We start from the raw sequence: 17,761 nt of genomic DNA, 5'->3' as shown, positions 1-17,761 counted from the left end.
TATGGCGGGCGGGGCCGTTATGGCGGCAGCGCCGAGGAGGGGTTGTACTCGCGGCAGCTGTGAGCACCGGATTCGGGGCTGGGGCTGCGGGTCCCCGCGCCTCGTGTTCCGCTGACGGCCCGTGCCCCACAGGTACGTGCTGGGCGGCGGCGCACGCCGGTTGTCCGGGGCAGCGGTGCTGGTGTCGGGGCTCCGCGGGACAGGAGCGCAGGTGGCAGCGGCGCTGGTGCTGGCAGGGACCGGGCGCGTCGTGTTGCACGACCGCGGAGAGGCTTCCCTAGCCGACCGAGGCCAGCAGGTACGGCGGGGCCGGGTGGGGGGGGCCGGTAACAGGGACTGGTACAGGTGAGGGTCTCGGTGGCGGGAGGACGGGGGTGCCGGTATCGGGAGCAGGTGTGGGTGGGGATCCTCGTAATAGGCATGGGCAGGGGTCCTTGTAATGGGTAGGGTACAGACGAGGGTCCCAGTAATGGGTACAGGTGTGGATGGGGGTCCCCATAATGGGTCTGGGTATAGACAGGGGTCCTGGTGATGGGTACAGGTACCAGTGAGGGTCCCAGTACTAGGTACTGGTGTGGGGGGATTTCACAGTAATGGATGTAGGTGCAACTGGGAGATCCCTGTTGCATGGGTGTGGTGTGAGGGGGCTTCCAGTACCAGATACGCGGGGTCCTGGTAAGGAATGTGGGATGGGAGGTCCCTGTCATGGCTATGGCCCATGGAGCCCCCTCATTGTCGTGGCTATGGCCTATGGAGCCCCCTCATTGTCATGGGTAGGGCCCATGAGGTGTCCTGTATCACAGGTGTGGTCCTCATCACAGGGCCCCCACCAGCGTTGGCAAGGTCCTGTGGGGCATTCTGCTGTGGTGAGCAGCACCCCGAACCTGCCATATGCCCACCCCACAGTTCCTCCTGCGGGAGAGCGACATAGGGCAGAACCGAGCCGAGGCATCCCGGCAGGCCCTGGCCGAGCTGAACCCCCGCGTGGCAGTGGTGGCTTACACCGGGGAGCTGTCAGAGGCCTTCCTCACCTGCTTCCAGCAGAGCCCATTCACAGCACAGGCACACGTGGTGGTGCTGACCGGGTCCCCGCTGGAAGAGCAGATCCGCATTGGGAACTTCTGCCATGCCCAAGGCATCTGCTTTATCGTGGCTGACGCTAAGGGGCTGGCGGGGTAAGAGGTCTCTATACAGGGTCCTGCCACTGGCTCTGGGTCAACTTGTCCCCAGAGTCCCCAGCCCTGCTCTGCAGCCCATCTCCCCATCCCACTGGCATGACTGCTCTGTCCAGGCAGGACCTGGCAGTGCTCAGGCAGCTTGGTGAGGTGGCTCCTCTGGCAAAACCCCATCTGTCCTGTCCAGGCAGCTGTTCTGCGACTTTGGGGAGCACTTCATCGTTAATGACCCAGCAGAAGGGGAGCCGGTATGTGCTGCCGTGAAGCACATCTCCAAGGTAGGAGAACAGCTGTTGCAGGCTCCCCCAGAACACTGCTGCTTCCTCCAGGACCCCAATCTCACATCCCTTCCCCTCCTCAGGGCAACCCAGGCATAGTGACATGCACGGGGATGGAGGGCAGCCGTGGCCACCTCTTCAGTGATGGTGACCTGGTGACATTTTCTGGTGTGGAGGGGATGACGGAGCTGAATGGCCTGGAGCCTGTCCCCGTGCAAGTGACGGGTGAGCCACCAGGGAATCCTGGCTGCTCTGGCCCAGGTTTGGTAAACTTGCTGGGTTCTTGGTGGTGGCCGTGACATTCATGCCCTTCTCGTCCCCAGATGCCTTCAGGCTGAAGATTGGTGACACCAGGTCCTTCTCGCGCTACCGCTGCAGGGGCCTGGTTTCGCAGGTGCGGCTGCCCCAGGTGCGCTCCTATGTAAGTGCCCCCTTGGTCCCATGGTGCTGCCACATCCTGCCATGCCCCAGCCTGGCTGACGTGCTCACCTCAGCCCTGGTGCTGTGTCGGCAGAAGCCCCTGTCCCAGGCACTGGCAGAGCCCAAGATCCAAGTGGCAAATCCTTCGGAGCTGCCGCGCAGCCGCAGCCTCCATGCTGCCTTCCAGGCCCTGCACGCTTTCTGTAAGGAGCAGGGTCGCCTGCCCCGGCCCAGGGCACCAGTGAGTCCCTGTCCTGCCCCTGCCCACCCTGCCGACTCCCACCACCCTGCCTGGGACTGCCGTCACCCCTCTGCCCGCAGGCGGATGCCAAGCGGGTGCTGGAGCTGGCGTGGAGCCTGGCGGTGCAGCCTGGTCCCCTGGACGAGGACGTCGTGCGAGCCTTTGCCAGCGTCAGTGCAGGGGATCTGTGCCCTGTGGCTGCTGTTGTCGGGGCCGTGGCAGCCCAGGAGGCCCTGAAGGTGAGCGGGATGGGGTTTTCCGGACCCTGCGGTCCCACTGGTCGTGCTCTACAGTGTTTGGTGACCACGAGAGGGCACTTGCTGCCTGTCTGGGGACACTGGGCTGAGCAGCAAGGCTGGGCTGGTTTATGGGGACCGGGGACCCTGTTGGCCATGGAGCTGGACCAATAGGGCCCCGTTTGCCCCAGGCCATCACTGGGAAGTTCCTGCCCCTAGACCAGTGGTTGTACTTCGATGCCCTTGAGTGCCTGGCGCTGGAGGGGGTCACACAGCTGACAGAGGAGGACTGTGTCCCGGTGAGAGCACACAGAGGGTGACTTGGGTACCAGGGTGTTGTGGCCTCCTGTGCTCACGCAGCTCCTCCGTCCCAATAGAGGGGCTGTCGCTATGATGGGCAGATTACCGTCTTCGGGGCCGCATTCCAAGAGCTGCTGGGCCGCCAGAAGTACTTGGTGGTGAGCTGGGGTGGGCACCAGGAGAGGCTGCAGAGCAGGCAGCAGCACCTGGGGAGCTGCAGTGGCTCTGCCCTGGCAGGTGGGAGCTGGTGCTATCGGCTGCGAGCTGCTCAAAAACTTTGCCATGATGGGGCTGGCGGCCGGGCCAGAGGGGCACATCACTGTCATTGACATGGACACCGTCGCCCTCTCCAACCTCCATCGGCAGCTCCTCTACCGTTCAGCAGATGTATCGGTGAGGCACCTCGACGCGGTGGCCGAGCTCCCCCCAGAGGGCACCCTGCCTGTCCTGCTGGCCCCACTGGGCTGTGGGGTGGGGAGAGCTGCCCACCCTCTCTCTGCCTGGGCAGAAGCCAAAGTCAGTGGTGGCTGCAGCGGCTGTGCGGCGCATGAACCCCAATATCAGAGTGACAGCTCATCAGAATCAGGTGGGACCTGCCACCGAGATGCTCTACGGGGATGATTTCTTCCGGCACCTGGATGGTGTTGCTAGTGCCCTGGACACGCTGGAGGCACATGAGTGCTGAGAGGGGTAAAGGGGCCAAGCCCCTGGACATGCCCTCCAGCTCCCCAGCACCCCCGGCTCCCTGCAGGTGCCTACTTGGAGAGCTGCTGCTTCCGCTACCTCACGCCACTGCTGGACTCGGGTACGGAGGGACCACGGGGGAACGTACTGGCCATGGTGCCCCACCTGACCAAGCTGCTGGGGCCGGCTGCTGCCCCTGAGGATGACACCTTCTCTGTCTGCACCCTCCGGTACTTCCCTCACACCATCCAGCACACACTGCAGGTTGGCTGTGCCACACCGGCACCAGCACCCAGTAAGAAGCACCGGGACCTTTGTCTTCCTTTCCCATTTCCCGGCAGTGGGCCACGCACAGGATATGGCCCCAGCTGCTTCCTGCTGGCAGCACAAGCTTTACCGCTGGCCCCAGCCCCAGCATGGCCTCTCCCTCCCCCTGGGCTTGGGCTGGGGGTGATGTGATTGTGGGGTCCCAGTACTCAACACCTGCTCCCCCTCCACAGTGGGCCCGTGATGAGTTTGAGGGGCTTTTCCAGCTGCCTGCGGAGCATGTCAACCGCTTCATGGAGTGAGTGGGCCTGGGGGAGTGGTGCCAGGGGAGGGGCTGCCAGAGAATGGGGAGAAGGGGACAGACCACCATGTCCCACCTGGGTGCCCTGTGGGATTGCTCCGAGGCCAGCGGCAGTGGTGCCTGGTTTTGCAGAGATCCGGCTTTCCCAGAGCAGCTGCCAACAGGGAAGGCCGTGGAGGTCCTGGAACAAGTGCGGAGGAGCCTTCAGGAGTGGCCACGGGACTGGCAGGACTGCGTTCGCTGGGCTCGCCGGCACTGGCAGAGCTGCTACCATGATGCCGTTGCCCAGCTGCTGCACACCTTCCCCCCGGAGCATGTGAGCACAGTGCCCATGGGGCTGGCACCCCCAGCATCACCTGCCCTGCGCTGCCCACCCTGCTGCAGCATCCCAGGGCCTGACTTTGCCCTCTCTGTGCCAGGAAGTCAGGCCGGGTGTCCCCTTCTGGGCATGGGACAGGACCTGTCCCCATCCACTGATATTCAACCCCGACAATGTGAGTGCAAGGGGGAGCTGTGGGGTCCCTGCTGGGGACAGCACGGGCAGGGGCACAGTTGAACCTGTGCGGGGGGTACAGTGCATGCCTGACTGTGGCTGTGCTCCCCCTGCCACAGCCCACCTGGGGCTGCCAGGCCCTGGGCTGGGTCTGTCCTTGTCTCCTGGTCAGTGGAGGCATTTCTGGGAACAGCCCATGTGTGCTCTGTGTCTGGAGGAGGAGAGGCACCTCCATGTCTACCTCAGGGCAAAGCCAGGCTGCTCTGCGCAACAGTGGCAGTGCAGGCAGTCTTTGGCCGTGTGGGCTTATGAACCACCCCAACAAGGCACTCCGTGGCCCCCACTCTGCCCCACAGGACACCCACCTGGAGTACATCATGTGTGCTGCCCACCTCTTTGCCCAGTCACACAAGATACCACCATGCAGCAACCGTGCATCCACCCAGACTGTCCTCCGCAGTGTGGTCTTGCCGCCCTTCGTGCCCCAGGAGGGATTCCAGATCCACTTCACAGAGGAGCAGGAGGAGGTGCTGGCAGGTGAGGCTCCCTGGGTCCCCCAGGACATGTCCCCAGGCTCCCAGGTCCAGCCTGGTGGTAGTGGGGCTGCAGTGCTGCTCATCCCTGCCCGAGCACTCAGACCGAGAGGGGGCATCCTGCCAAGCCCCCACAGTGCCAGGGTACCACCCCTGGGGTCCCTGTGCCCCCAGATGACAAGAGACTGGAAGAGCTCACCCGGGACCTGGGGCAGCAGAGACAGGAGCTGATAGGGGGTGAAGAAGCGCAAGTGCCCCTGATGGAGCCCATCCACTTTGAGAAGGTACCCAGGGCTATGCAGGCAGCCCTGCTCAGCCTGGGGGTTGGTGTCCCCAGGGGATGCTAATCTCCCCATACTGTTCCCCACAGGACAATGACATCCACATAGACTTTATCACAGCAGCATCGAACCTGCGTGCAGAGAGCTACAGCATCGCTGCCGCCAGCCGGCTGATGGTAAGATGGGTAACCCATTGGGATCCCTGCCTGTGCAGGGGTCCCCATCCTGTGCAGGGCAGCCAGTAACACCCCTCCTGTCCTCAGAGCAAGCGGATCACAGGGCGGATCGTGCCTGCCATCATCACTACCACAGCGGCCATGGCTGGGCTGATGTGCCTGGAGGTCTACAAGCTGGTGCGGGGGTGCCAGGACCTCAGTTGCTACCGCAACAGCAACTTCTCCCTGTCTGACTGCCTGCTGCTCCACTTCCAGCCCCCGCCATCTTCTGTCTACTGGGTAGGTCTTTCTTCCCCAGGGCAGGATGGGGTAGGGAGGGGGGGGGCGCCCAGGGGTCTTGGGGTGCCCCAGTTCTCAGTGGCAGCTGATGTGGGGCCATGTCAAGGGAACCTAGGAGCAAGGCCATGCAAGAGGGACAGCCCTGGCCATGGGGCTCCAGAAATGGATTCAGGTACTGCAACAGCCTGGGCGCATTGCCAGGCAGTGAGGAACCAGCTCCTGCCTGTGTCTGCCCCCCGGAACCAAGTGGCTGCCACTGTCCCACTTGCCCCGGCTTTGGGCCCAACTGGGACACTCTGGGGTGTCCATGGGGCTGAGGCAGCCCCACTGCCCCACAGTGGGCCCCATGATGAGCCCCACAGCCAGGGGACCACAGCAGCTGTACACATCTGGCTTATGGAAACCAGCTGCAGCAGCCAGAGCGCAGCTGGCACCGGGCCGGGAAGGGCTGTCCGGGGGGAGCGGGGCCGGGGGTCCTGATGGCGGGGGGCCAGGCCGCAGCCGCTCTGCCAGGGGGGAGAGTGGGGGCCGGGGCAGGGCCAGATTGGGACCGTCTGGGCAATAGAGGCCCCTTTGTCTGGGGGTTTATGGCGTGCGAGGCAGCCCTTCCGGCATGGCAGGAAGCGCCGATTGGAACCAGATTGGCCCGGGAGGCCCAGGGCCGGGGGCAGGAAGAGGGGGAGGGAGGCACATCCACTGCTTTACGCCAGCTCTAGCACTGCTTCAGGCTGCCCCACAGCCCCCTCACACTCCACCAGCTGCCCAGCCTGCTGCAGCGTGGCTGCCATGCCCCTGCGTTGGCACCATCCCTGGGTGGAGGATGCTGCTGGTGCTGCCCATGCCCTCAAGTCCCTGGAGAGCACCCGGCACCTCTGTGACCCTCGGCAGGATGGTTTGTGTCCGGCTGCTTAGCCATGGTGGGAGCACATGTCTCCTAGACCTGTGTGACATGACCTGCGGTCCTGCACGGCCTGGGGAGCCCACCTGAGATGGATGCACTTTCTGGGGTGCCGGGATGGACAGTGGTGTCTCCTCTGTGCTGGGCAGTCGCTGTCCTGGTGAGGATGGAGTTAAACCCTTTCCACCCTGGTGGGATAAGTGCAGGCAGCAGAAGGTGAGAAGGCAGCAGAAGGCAGAAGGTGAGAAGGCAGCAGGAGGCAGGAGGGAAGCAGCCAGGTGTGAGCACCCCATCTCGAGAGGGGCTGTGGCCAGGGCCAGGACGGATCTGGTGCTGCCCGCAGCTAGGGCAGATGGCAGCGCAGGCGTGCCAGACACATGGGGCTGCATCCGGCACTTGGCCCCAGGGCTGATGCCTCGCTGACCCCCTTGGGCAGGAGCTGGGCTCTGTGCAGGGGAGGGAGGGGGGAAGAAGGCGTGAGAAGAGGCGATTGTGTGGGGCTGGGCAACACTTCAATGGCCCTTTGTGCATTTTTCCTGGCCCGCGGCTGGGGACAGGGACAGCCCCACACCAACCCTGGCCCTTGGAGTGATGTTGGGGTCCCTAGACCCTGGTGGTGCTGGGCAGCGGGGATGATAGCCATGCTCCTGTTGCCCCCCAGGCCCAACAATGGTAGGAGGAGGACTGTGCCCCTCCATACCCCTGGATCTCAGCAGGGCTGGGAAGACAGTTGTGTCCCCCATTGCCTCTGGACTACCATGTGTCCCTGTCCCCCTGCCTCAGACTGGTCTCTTGCTGTACCCCAGCCCTCATGCCCCATCAGTCCCTGCTTTATGGGGCTGGGGAGCCAGGATGTGGGGTGCCAGTGCTGGCTGCTACCCTGAACTCCCGTTTGCAGTACTGTGGGCGGGAGTGGAGCTGCTGGGACCGGCTGGAGATACAGGCAGTCAGTGCAGACGGAGAGGAGATGACAGTCCAGAACATACTAGACTGGATGCAGGTGAGCCCTGCGTGGGACCCAGCACCCCACTGGATCACCCTGGCAGGATCCTGACACCCACCTCTTGCAGAGGACACATGGCTGGACCGTGACCATGCTCCTGCATGGTTTCACTGTACTCTATGACAGCGGGGAGAATGAAGGAATACGAGCCCTGATGCAGAAACAGAGGTAGGTCCACAGCTCTAGGCTCAGTCCTGCCCTGGGGGTGCTGCCAGACACATCTTCCTCCATCCTGAGCTGCTCCAGCTGCAGTGCAGCTCCCAGCCAGCTGCTGGATAAACATCCTGCCGGCAGCACTTCCCATGGCGGGACCCCTGCCCGGCCCCTCACTGCCGGCCCCTACATCCCCCCAGCCTGGCCAGGCGAGGTGCCCCAGAGGGTCCTAGGGCTCCCCTGGGGCACCAAGCCAGCCTAGGGGGGGCAAAAGAGAACCCCAAGACCCCCTTTCCCTGCTACAGGTTATCAGCGACCCTGGAGAATGCCGGGGAGCCACAGCAGCGGGTGCTGAAGCTGGAGTATGTGTGCGAGGAAGAGGATGCTGAGACTGAAGCTACCCATCCCCCTCTCATGTGCTTCCTACCCTGAGGGAGGGCTGGCATCCCCGACCCCATGCGATGAAAGCCTCAGGATGCATTGGCCCTTGTCACAAAACCCCATACATACCCCAGAGGTGGGGTGCAGGCAGCCCCGCTCGATAAACATCGCTGCGCCCATACCGTACAAAACCAGGGTTTATTTACAGCAGAGGAGGGCACGGGCAGGGCTAAATGTAGCCAATAACGTCGTTGCAGATGATGGGCTGGCGGCTGCGGCTGTTCATGAGGGCAGTGAAGCGGTGGAAGTCCGTGGCCAGCTGGGCAATGTTGCTGTGGGACTGGTGGAAGCAGGCACCCTTGGGCTGCCCGCCCAGCCCCAGCGGGCAGGAGAAACGCTTGGTGGCATCACGGCCCCCTGACCGGGCACCCTCGGCTCCACGAGGCCGGGCCATGTTGGCCAGCTTACGGCGCACATTGCCTGAGAGGCTGAGCAGGAAGGCAGGAGGCTTGGCCAGCCGGCGGGAGGGCTCAGCACTGGCTCGGCGCCGAGGTTCAGTGCCCACCTCGGGCAGGTCCATCCAGTTCTCTACCAGGTCAGCAAAGCAGTTGTCACCCAGCACTAAGGGCTGTCGATTCCGGCTCTGTGACAGCAGCGCCACGGTCCAGTCCTGTGTGTCGGTTGGCTCCAGTGCCCGCCAGTGCTCGAGGCAGGCGTCCGAGGTGGATTTGGGGCGGATGCGGCGGGCGGGGGCAGGCGGGGGGGCGGCGGGGCCAGCCGAGAGCCGGTGTGCGCGCTGGCAGGGCAGCGGGTGCCGCCTCCGCACCGGAGCCTCTTCCTCACGCCACGTGCCTCCCGACGCCTCCGAATACCCCGAGTCGAACTCCAGGCTGCGCTCGCTGGCTGGGGGGGAGCGGGTGGCCGGGCCCCCCCCCGCCTCCTCCTCACCCCCTGCCTCCAGGCTGCAGGCTGAGTCCGCCGCCGAGCCGGGGCGCGGGGGGCATGGGGCACGGGGGGGCCCAACGACGTGATGTGGTGCTGGCCGTGTGCTGTGCATGTGCGCCCGTGGTGCTGCCCCGGCCTCCCGCTGGCACCCCTGGTGGGAAAAGGACAGGTCAGTGCGTTTGTCCCCACTCCCTCCGGGCCAGCACTATGACCCCCATCCTGTGCCCCCTGTGCCCCCAGCCCCGAATCAGGTGGGCTTTGCTGGCAGAGCCGGGCGCGCAGCGGGGAGCAGGACGCAGGCTCCAGCTTGCCTGCAGCCCCGGGCCCCGCTTTCCTGCTGCTCCTGCGTGGAGCCGGGCGGCGTGCAGCAGCATGTCAGGTGAGCAAGCAGGCACCCAGCCCCGGCCGTGCCTGCGGGAAATGACACAGGGCCACGGCACGTAGGAGCCGGGCGCCCCACTGCCCCCCAGCTGGCCCCTCAACCCCCCCCCCCACCGCGGTGGGGCGGCAGCGGGGACACCCCATGTGCAGGACCCTGCTCTGTGGCACAGGGCAGGCTGCAGCTTCGGGGCACCCATGGATGCTGGGGTGCGGCGCTCCCCCCACGCGTTGGCAGGGCCACCCCTCCCACCCTGTGCCCTCTAGCCGGGGACACCCGGCTGACGTCAGGGTGCAGCCAGGCCTGCGCCCAGGGCCAGGGACCCTCAACAGCGGCAGAGAGCGTGGGGGGCAGGAGAGCCGGGGCCGAGCGGAGTATGGCCTGACGGGCGCTGGAAGGGGCGGCTGGCTCCTGCAGCTGGGCCGCTCCTCTCTCTTGAATTCCTATTGTCTGAACCCCAAAGCAGGGTGTTACGTCCGCTTTCCTTTCTGCTCTGGAGCCACGGGAAGCCGAGCAAGCAGGAGGGATCGCTCCCCGGTAGCAGTAAACCCGTCCCCCTTGGCCGACACCAACGGAGCTGCTGGCCGGGCTGTCCCTGTCCCCGTCCCTGTCTCAGTTCCTGTCCCCTTCCCCGCTGACTGAAACCCTCCCAGCCAGCCCCACTGGCGACGTGCCACCTCTTCGGGCTGCCCTGTCCCAGCGCTGGCCGGGGACGCCGTCGCACCGGCCGATGGGGAGCCGGGCAGGCGTGCGGCAGGCCCAGGGGAGCCGGCTGGGCCACCCTGTCACCGCCTGTCCCGCAGGGCAGCCCAGCTGGGCGGCAGTGGCCGCGCAGGGGGGACCGTGCCGCTAGCACCCTGACGGCTGGACACCGCGTCCCACGGCCACCCGCGGTCACCCCCGTCCCCCGCGCCGCCGCCTGGGCCTCGCCATGATGTCACTGCACTGATGTCACCGGCTACACCCTGACATCACGGAGATGCCCCGGCGGGGCTGCCCCGTCCCCTCCCGGTGCCCGCGGCAGCACTCACCCGCTCGGCGCCGAGCTGTCCCGGGCAGGCCTCCTGGCGGGCGCTGTGCATGCCCGGCCCGGCCCGGCCCGGCCCGGCCCGGTCCCGCTCCCGCTCCCGGTCCCGGTCCCTCCGGTGCCGGCGGAGGAGCAGCAGCAGCGGAGCGCGCCCGTCCCCGCCGCCTCCCGGCGCTGCCTGGGCGGTACTGCCCCGCCCCGCCGCAGCCAATGAGGCTGCCGTAACGTGAGCCCGGCCCGTACCGGCACCGGCACCGCCGCCCCGGGGCCCCGCCCCTCCCCGCCGCCCCGGGGCCCCGCGCCAGCACCACCCGGGCACCGCCGGGCGAGGCAGGACTGGGGGCACCAGTCGAGCAGCACCCCAGCGCCAGGGGTCCCGGGAGCCTCGGCGGGAAGGAGGGCAGCCCCGTTACAGGGGCCCGGCTGAGGCTCCCGTGGCTCCCGGGCTACCGAAATGGATTTGAGTACCGGAGGAGGGAAAGGTGACCCCTACCGCAGGGGCCGCGCTCCGCCAGAGCCTATTAATTTGGAACTAATAGCGCTTAATAGGAATTCCGGGAGAAGCGGCTCTGGTTTGCAAATGAAGGAGAACACGGCCAAAAATTACCTCCCAGCTAATTTTCTCGGGTCCCGAGCGCCCTGAATGGCGAGGCAGCGTGATACAGCGGCGAAACCCCACGGAGCATCGCTGCCCTCCTACCCAGCACCGGCCGGGGATGGCGAAAGGCAGTGGGGAAGCTCTGGGCACCGGGGCTGTGCCCTGTCCCTGCCCCGGAGCCGGGCTGTTCGCGGGTGGCCGCGGTGACGCTGGGCCGGGTGGTGCCCAGCACCCCTGGCAACGGGCTGCAGCTTGTCCTAAACAGCCAGCAAGCCATGGGCATGCACGGACGCCTCACCTTCCTCCTCCTCAGCCTCTGTGCCCCAGGTAGGCACTTTAGGTTCACAGCGTCAGGGGCACCCTTTGCCAAACTCTGGGTGTGGGACCAAAAGGGGAGGGATAGGAGACAGGCTCCCCTCGGTTGCCCCTATGGGGGCTAACTCCAGGGTGAGCAGAGGAGCCGGCAGCTCCGTGGCCAGGTTCAGGTGGGCTGGGGGCTTTCTTGGGTCATCACCAGGGCATTACTGGGGTATCCTGGGGACATCACTGGGGCATATCCATGCACCTCTGGGGCATCTTTGGGGTGCCCTGGGACACACCAGGCAGGCTGGGGTGACAATCTCCTTTTTGCAGGGACTTTCGTCAGAGCAGCAGGTAAGAGTGGGGTGCTTTGGGTGCTGCCCAGGAGACCCATGCCATCATGGGTGCCTGGGTGCAAGTGCAGAGCTCCCTAAGCACGGCTGGGCGAGCTGTTGGTGTAAGGCTGGCCTCTGTGGTCTCCTACCAGCCTTGCTTGACCTGCCCTGCATGGTGACCCTGAGTGAGGATGCAGTGCCGGGCACTAGTGTGGCTGAGGTGACCGTGTCCTGTAGCAACACAAGTGACAGCCCCAACGTAACCCTGCATGGCACTGAGCCCAGCCACCCCTTCAGCCTCATTACCAGCAGCACTGACCCCATGGCAAACACCACATTTCAGGTAGAGGTGCTGCTGAGGGGCAGGGAGTGGGACAGACGCCCCTGGGCACCCTGCTGAACAGTGTCTCCACAGCAGGTGATGCTGCGTGCTGGTGTGGAGCTCAATGCCCACTGGATGAACATGTACACCCTGACCCTGCGGGCCACTTGTCCTGGTGAGGACGAGGTGGAAAAGCAGCTCTTTGTGTGGGTGAAAGGGGGGCAGGTGCTGCATTGTAATGCCCCATTCACCAGCACAGGTAGGAGCCGGGGGGTACGGGGTGGCGGGGGCCACTGGTGCTGGCCAGTGCTGTGCTTCCACGGCCATGCTGTGCTGCAGCGGGAGATGTGGTGCGGGTGCTGGCAGACGTGGCGCCTCGGACACCCCTGTATGCTGTGATGCCACAGCCACTCGGCGGGCTGACGGTGAGTGGGGTCTGCCCTGGGGGCCACAACCTTCCACAGGCGGGAGCACCCCTGGGGATACCGAAACCCCAGGCATGGAGGAGGGGGACAGGGGCTCCCACCACCCATCTCTTTGCAGTTCAGACTCCGAAACCACAACACACCGCTCGTGCTCACCGACCAGGGCCTGGTGCTGGCACCTGCCGGTGGCTTTGACCCCAGCAAGGGCACCCAGGTGGGCACCAGCATCTCCAGGCTGTCACAGCCACCTCCCAGCCCACAAAGGCTTAGCCCCTAGCTGGCACTTTCTGTAGCTCTCAGCTCTCTGCACCCTGCTCCTCCTATTGGGCTCCGGTCTCCCTCTGATCCCAGGAGTGCTCCAACCTGTTCTCTGGCTCTTGCCCCTTCTGCATTTTGAGTCCTGTCCCAGTCCTCCTCCACCTCCCTGTTTCTGTCCCCATTCAAGTCTCCAGCTCATCCTCATCTCCATCCCTGTTCCCACCCATGTTCTCACTCCAAGCCCCCATTCTTGTGTCTGTCCCCTCCCCTTTTCCCATTTCTGTCCCTGTTCCTGTCCTCATTACTGTCCTTATCCCCATTCCTATCCCTGTCTCAATCTCCATCCCTGGTGCCACTTGGTGCTGTCCCACGGCCACCCTGGCACTACCCCACAGACATTCAGGCTGGAGATCGAGGTGATGGACAGCAAAGGGCACAACTGCAGTGGAGCTGTGAGTGTGGAGGTTCTGCCATCGTGCCGTCCTTGTGTCTCTTTCCTGTGAGTAGGGCTGGGCCAGGTGGTGGGTGCTGGTGGCATCAGGCCATGCCATGCTGCCCACCTTGCCTCCAGTGAGCCGCAGCAGGCTGTGACGGTGCCAGGTGTCATTGGGCCCTTGGAGGTGGTCACACAGGTCCGTGCCAGCGGTGACAATGTCCGCTATGCCATCCTTGCACCCACGGCACCCACGTTCTTCACCATCGATGAGAGTGAGTGGAGTGGTGGCAGTCCCCAAGGCCACCCTTTCCCCATCCCCATGCCTGGTGCAAGGCCATGCTTTGTCCCGCAGTGACAGGCAAGATCCACAGCACCCGCCAGCTGGAGGTGGCCCAGGAACAACTCCTAGTTCAGGCTTACAATGCACTGCACCCTGATGACCATGCTACCACCATACTCAACATTACCGTGCAGGGCACGGACCAGCAGGAGCTGAGCTGTGTCCCAGCCATCTTTGTGTACGGTTTGGGATGAGAGTGGGCAAAGGGGATGCTCTGCCATACCCACAACATGGGGCCAGAGCTGAGCTGCTGGCTGCCGCACTGCAGGTCCCAGGTGCCTGAGACAGAGCTCCCTGGCAGCACCCTGGTGACACTGAGGTGCACTGGCTGTGAAGGTGCTGAGGGGTGCCTGCGTTATGCCCTCGAGGGGCCCCCTGCTTCCCGATCCCACTTCCGCATGGAGGGGCCACAGCTGCAGGTGAGCAGGGCCATGGGCAGCACCCAGTGCCGAGCAAGCCCAGACTTGGGGAGCCCAGTGGGACAGTGGGGACCCTCTGACAGGATGTGCTGTCACACCAGGTCCCAGGCCAGGGTGTCCTGGGCTCCCTGCTCCCCAAGGCCTGGTTTCACAGCAAAGCTGTGGCTGCCCTATCCCTGGCAGTGTTCAAGGCCAGGCTGGACAGAGCTTGGAGCAACCTGCTCTAGCAGAAGGTGTCCCTGCCCATGGCAGGGGGTTGGAACTGGATGAGCTTTAAGGTCCTTTCCAACAGAAATCATTCTATGATTTCCCCCCTTGCTCCCTTCAGCTTTGTGGCATACCCCAGCTTTGCAGGGCACTTGAGCTCTGCCTGACACCCCTTGCCCTGGCTCGGCAGGTCAGCACCACCCTGGACTATGACTCGAAGGCTGTGGCCACTGTGGGCTTTCAGTTCACAGCCACCATCGTGGTGACAGCAGGAGGACAGCCCCCACGGAGCAGTGAGTGCCTGTATCCATGGAAGGGTCATGGGGAAGGAGGGAAGAGCTTCTTTCTGGCCCTAAACCCCACAGATCACAGAGGAAGCATTCCTCCCTGCTGCCCAGGGGGATGCCACTGTTCCCATGTCCCTGAGCCTGCCCAGGGAGGATCTTGCCCAGGGCAGAGCCCACCCAGCCCAGTGTGGACTGTGGGGTGGTGCCGATGGGACTGAGACACCGTGTGCCACACAGCCCGTGTGCCCATGCTCGTGACCTTGACACCTGTCAATGAATTCACACCGGTGTGCCCCAATGGTACCACCTTCACCGTGCCAGAGACAGCAGCTTTCGGCAGTGCTGTGGGACTCATCGCTGGCACTGACCGTGACTACCCACCAGACAGCCTTGAGTACAGCCTGGAGGGGGGCCCTGGTCCTGAGCAGCCGTTCTCCATCGATGTACACACTGGTGAGCACCCGTCCCCTTCCCCCAAAGCCTACTGCACCCCATGGCACCCAGCAGCTCCTGCTGCCCTGCAGGTGAGATCCGTGTGGTGGGACCCCTTGACTCCCGACAGCGCAAGAGCTACCGGCTGACGGTGCGGCTGACAGACACCCGCAATGACTTGGACCCGGCAAAGCAGCGGAGCTGCCTGTGCGCCGTGACTGTACATGTGCAGGTGCGAGTGAAAGCCCTTCTGGTGAGCTGTGGTGGGAGCCAGCCCTGTGGTGCCATTCCACCTCCCCTGCTCCCAGCAGGCTGTGCTGGACCAGGTGCCGGTGTGCATCCCCGAGGTGCAGGAGCTGTGGATCATAGCCAGGTCAGGTAGCCGCCAGCCTGTCACCCGCCTAGCATGCCAGGGAAGCCGTGATGGTACCACGCTGACATACAACATTGCTGGAGGTGAGGGGCGGCCAAGCCACAGCACAACCCAGCCCCTTACTGCAGTGTGGCACTGAGCAGACACTCTTGTCCAGGCAATGAGGATGGGCACTTTCAGCTGGAGAGGAACACCGTCCTGTACCTCCCCAATAACCTACCTGAGCCCCGCACCTTTGTGCTGCTGGTGGAGGTGTCGGGTGGCTCCGGCACCTCCCGCCACAGCACTGTGGTGGCACTGGTGGTGCACATCACTCCCCGGAGCACACCGGTGCCACCCAGCACCACGACTCAGCGCACGGTGAGCAGAGCCCAATGCAGGCGGTGCTCCCAGGCTCCTGAGGCACCCTGGCCCTCGTGAGTCCCCTCACCCCACCACATCCACAGACACCGCTGAAGGAACGTCTGGTTGTGACACGGGTGGAGGCAGTGTGGCGCCCACCAGCCTGGTTCGTGGCTGTTCTGACTGTCTCTGGTGCCCTGCTGCTGGCTGCCCTGGGCTGCATGGCCCGGAGCCTGCTGTGCAGGTGAGTCCCAGTCCCATGGTATGGCATGGCACAGCACAAAGAGCAAGACCAGGGGCTCACAGCTGCCTTCTGCTCCTCCCACAGCAATCGAGTCCCTGGCAAGCTGCTGCTGGGCAAGAGGTAGGTGCTGCATGGCCAGGGCAGTTGTACCAGCGAGAGGCAGCCATTCATGTTGGCACAGGCTCCCAGAGTGTCCCCACAGGCAGCTGAGCAGACACAGCACATGGCGGGTGTTTAACGTGCACTGCATTTGGCTATGGTCCATGGGTTGCTGTGCTGGGGAGACATCTCTGCCCAGAGCAAGGGTGCAGCACTGATGAGAGCTGTGAATACACCTTGGCCATGGGACAGCCATGGTGGTGGTGGCTAGACTGGGGCACAAACTGCAGTGGGCAGGGTGGGATGACACAGTGCTGGGTCCCACCACCAAGCTGGGCCCACTGAAGCTCACCAGGGGAGCCCCAGTTTGACATGGAAAACTCCCGGGAAGAGGTGTGCACTCTGCAACCCCTGGGAGGATGAATGAGGAGTGACAGGAGATGGAGGGGAGAGCCCAAGGAGGACTGGAGCCAGCCCAGCAAGCGTGAGGCGCCTGCACAGAGAGGAGGAGGATAACAGCCTCCTCTATGGCAAAACCACCTCAGGATGATGTATGGCTGGGTCCGTGTTCATTAGTCAGTTTGGGGCTCTAGTGCTGGGTGCCACTGGAGGTGTAGTGGCCATGTAGGAGAGAACACTTGGGCTCAGGGCTGCAGCTCCCCCAGCACAGCATCCTCCAAGCACAAGATCGCTGCATGCCAGCACATGGGCAAACAAGCAGATGTGGTGGTGGACACACTTGCTGCTTTTTAGCACCACTTGAAGGTGGTGGTGCTTTCGGGAGCACAGCCCCTGCCGCGGTCCCCTTCAGTGCCCAGGGGACACATGGGCTGGGTAAGGGGACCATCAGGTAGGTGGATGATGGGCTGATGGGGCACAGCTGGCAGTGCAAAGCCTGGCTGGCAACCTGCTTCCAGCAGCACCCCTCAGGGTCAAGGCCAGGGGCCCATCACCAACAGCATGCTCTTGCCTTCCTCTACCCTCTGCAGCCCCTGGGATGTGGTGGAGCAGAAGGGGGATGAGGGGGAGCCGGGCAGCTCCCATGCCAGCAGCATGGTAAGTGTGTGCCATGGTGGTAAGGGCACGTGCCACTCTGGGGGTGCAGGAGGGAGCCCTGGGGCCCGTCAACATTCTCTCCCATCTCTACTCCACAGGAGCAGTTTGATGGCCGTGCCCAGGACCCTGGTGAGTGCCCTGTCCCATGGCCCTGGCATTCTTGGGCTGCATCTCTCAGGGCAGAGGGGTCTGGGGGATGAGCAGTGATGTGTGGGCAGCACTCATGGGGCAACTGCTGAGTGCTGCCTCCCAACTCAGGCACTGGCAGGGACTATCTCTTCAACAGCAAGACGGGCACGGCGCTGGATCTGAGAGGATTGACTTGGTGAGGGGCTCCCTGTGATACACAGTTCCCCGAGGGCCATGGCAGCCAGAGCACTGGTGTGGCTTTGGGGCCTGGGAGGAGGACGGGATCCCTCCTCTGTGGATCTGTGCAGCCCCAGAGCCAGTGCAGGCCTAATAAACAGTGGTAGAGACTGCACTCGCTGCTGTGATTGCCGTCGGGAGTGCTGGGGCAGTGCAGTTCCGCCGGCGGCTGTCTTGCCGTCTCCAGTCAGGACGAGGATAGCAGCTAGGGCAGCACCGGCCTCAGGCTGGGGTTTGCACTGAGATACACGTGTCAAGGGCTTTGGCAGGGTCTGCTCCGGTCACGGCAGCGCCTCTGTAGGCTCTGGATGTGATCCAGCTGGGGCAGTCCTCCACAGAGACGTGATCTGGGGCAAGAAAATGGAATCCCGGCTGATTTTGAGAAACTTTTGCCCTGTGTCCCGTATCTCCTTCAAGCTCTCCCTTGTTCCAGCGCTCCCAGGAGCAGCTGGTCGGAGGCGGAGCCGCTGGC

The 17,761-nt window shown here is 64.2% G+C and overlaps 3 protein-coding genes across 4 annotated transcripts; 2 read left to right on the top strand and 1 right to left on the bottom strand.

Moving 5' to 3' along the window:
- Window positions 1-8,244, top strand: UBA7 (ubiquitin like modifier activating enzyme 7; the record flags this gene model as incomplete). The annotated part of the gene is made up of 23 exons (XM_057407857.1): window positions 1-59; window positions 133-298; window positions 907-1,175; window positions 1,363-1,453; window positions 1,537-1,678; window positions 1,777-1,874; window positions 1,968-2,114; window positions 2,195-2,353; window positions 2,542-2,649; window positions 2,728-2,808; window positions 2,888-3,043; window positions 3,159-3,324; window positions 3,402-3,598; window positions 3,835-3,899; window positions 4,035-4,218; window positions 4,322-4,396; window positions 4,752-4,932; window positions 5,103-5,212; window positions 5,299-5,385; window positions 5,473-5,664; window positions 7,461-7,562; window positions 7,633-7,733; window positions 8,024-8,244. Coding segments are annotated over 23 exons (3,063 nt in total), but the record flags the coding sequence as incomplete, so codon positions are not given.
- Window positions 8,245-8,278: 34 nt separating this feature from the next.
- Window positions 8,279-10,521, bottom strand: INKA1 (inka box actin regulator 1). The gene is made up of 2 exons (XM_057407667.1): window positions 10,455-10,521; window positions 8,279-9,195 (listed from the first exon to the last, which is right to left on the bottom strand). Exons 1-2 carry the CDS (start codon window positions 10,503-10,505, stop codon window positions 8,329-8,331), a joined length of 918 nt encoding a protein of 305 aa, XP_057263650.1. The 5' UTR covers window positions 10,506-10,521; the 3' UTR covers window positions 8,279-8,328.
- A 722-nt stretch (window positions 10,522-11,243) lies between these two features.
- Window positions 11,244-17,383, top strand: CDHR4 (cadherin related family member 4). 2 transcript variants are annotated; one of them, XM_057407849.1, is made up of 20 exons: window positions 11,244-11,375; window positions 11,682-11,702; window positions 11,836-12,026; window positions 12,102-12,264; window positions 12,345-12,430; window positions 12,549-12,644; window positions 13,084-13,187; window positions 13,260-13,396; window positions 13,477-13,642; window positions 13,733-13,883; window positions 14,281-14,383; window positions 14,615-14,830; window positions 14,902-15,041; window positions 15,118-15,265; window positions 15,340-15,542; window positions 15,629-15,768; window positions 15,853-15,888; window positions 16,857-16,923; window positions 17,022-17,052; window positions 17,182-17,383. In XM_057407849.1, exons 1-20 carry the CDS (start codon window positions 11,324-11,326, stop codon window positions 17,250-17,252), a joined length of 2,322 nt encoding a protein of 773 aa, XP_057263832.1. In that variant the 5' UTR covers window positions 11,244-11,323; the 3' UTR covers window positions 17,253-17,383. The 2 variants fall into 2 exon arrangements, with proteins under 2 accessions (XP_057263832.1, XP_057263831.1); XM_057407848.1 differs by having other exon boundaries at window positions 11,836-12,032; window positions 15,121-15,265.
- The last annotated feature ends 378 nt before the right edge of the window (window positions 17,384-17,761 follow it).

This window comes from Pezoporus wallicus, unplaced genomic scaffold (assembly GCF_028554395.1).
Source record: "Pezoporus wallicus isolate ANWC-B61680 ecotype Strahan unplaced genomic scaffold, APGP_CSIRO_Pwel_v1 contig_3568, whole genome shotgun sequence".
Classification (NCBI taxonomy): domain Eukaryota; kingdom Metazoa; phylum Chordata; class Aves; order Psittaciformes; family Psittacidae; genus Pezoporus; species Pezoporus wallicus.
Note: the sequence above shows the minus strand (reverse complement) of the source record. Positions and strands in the feature narration are given on the sequence as shown.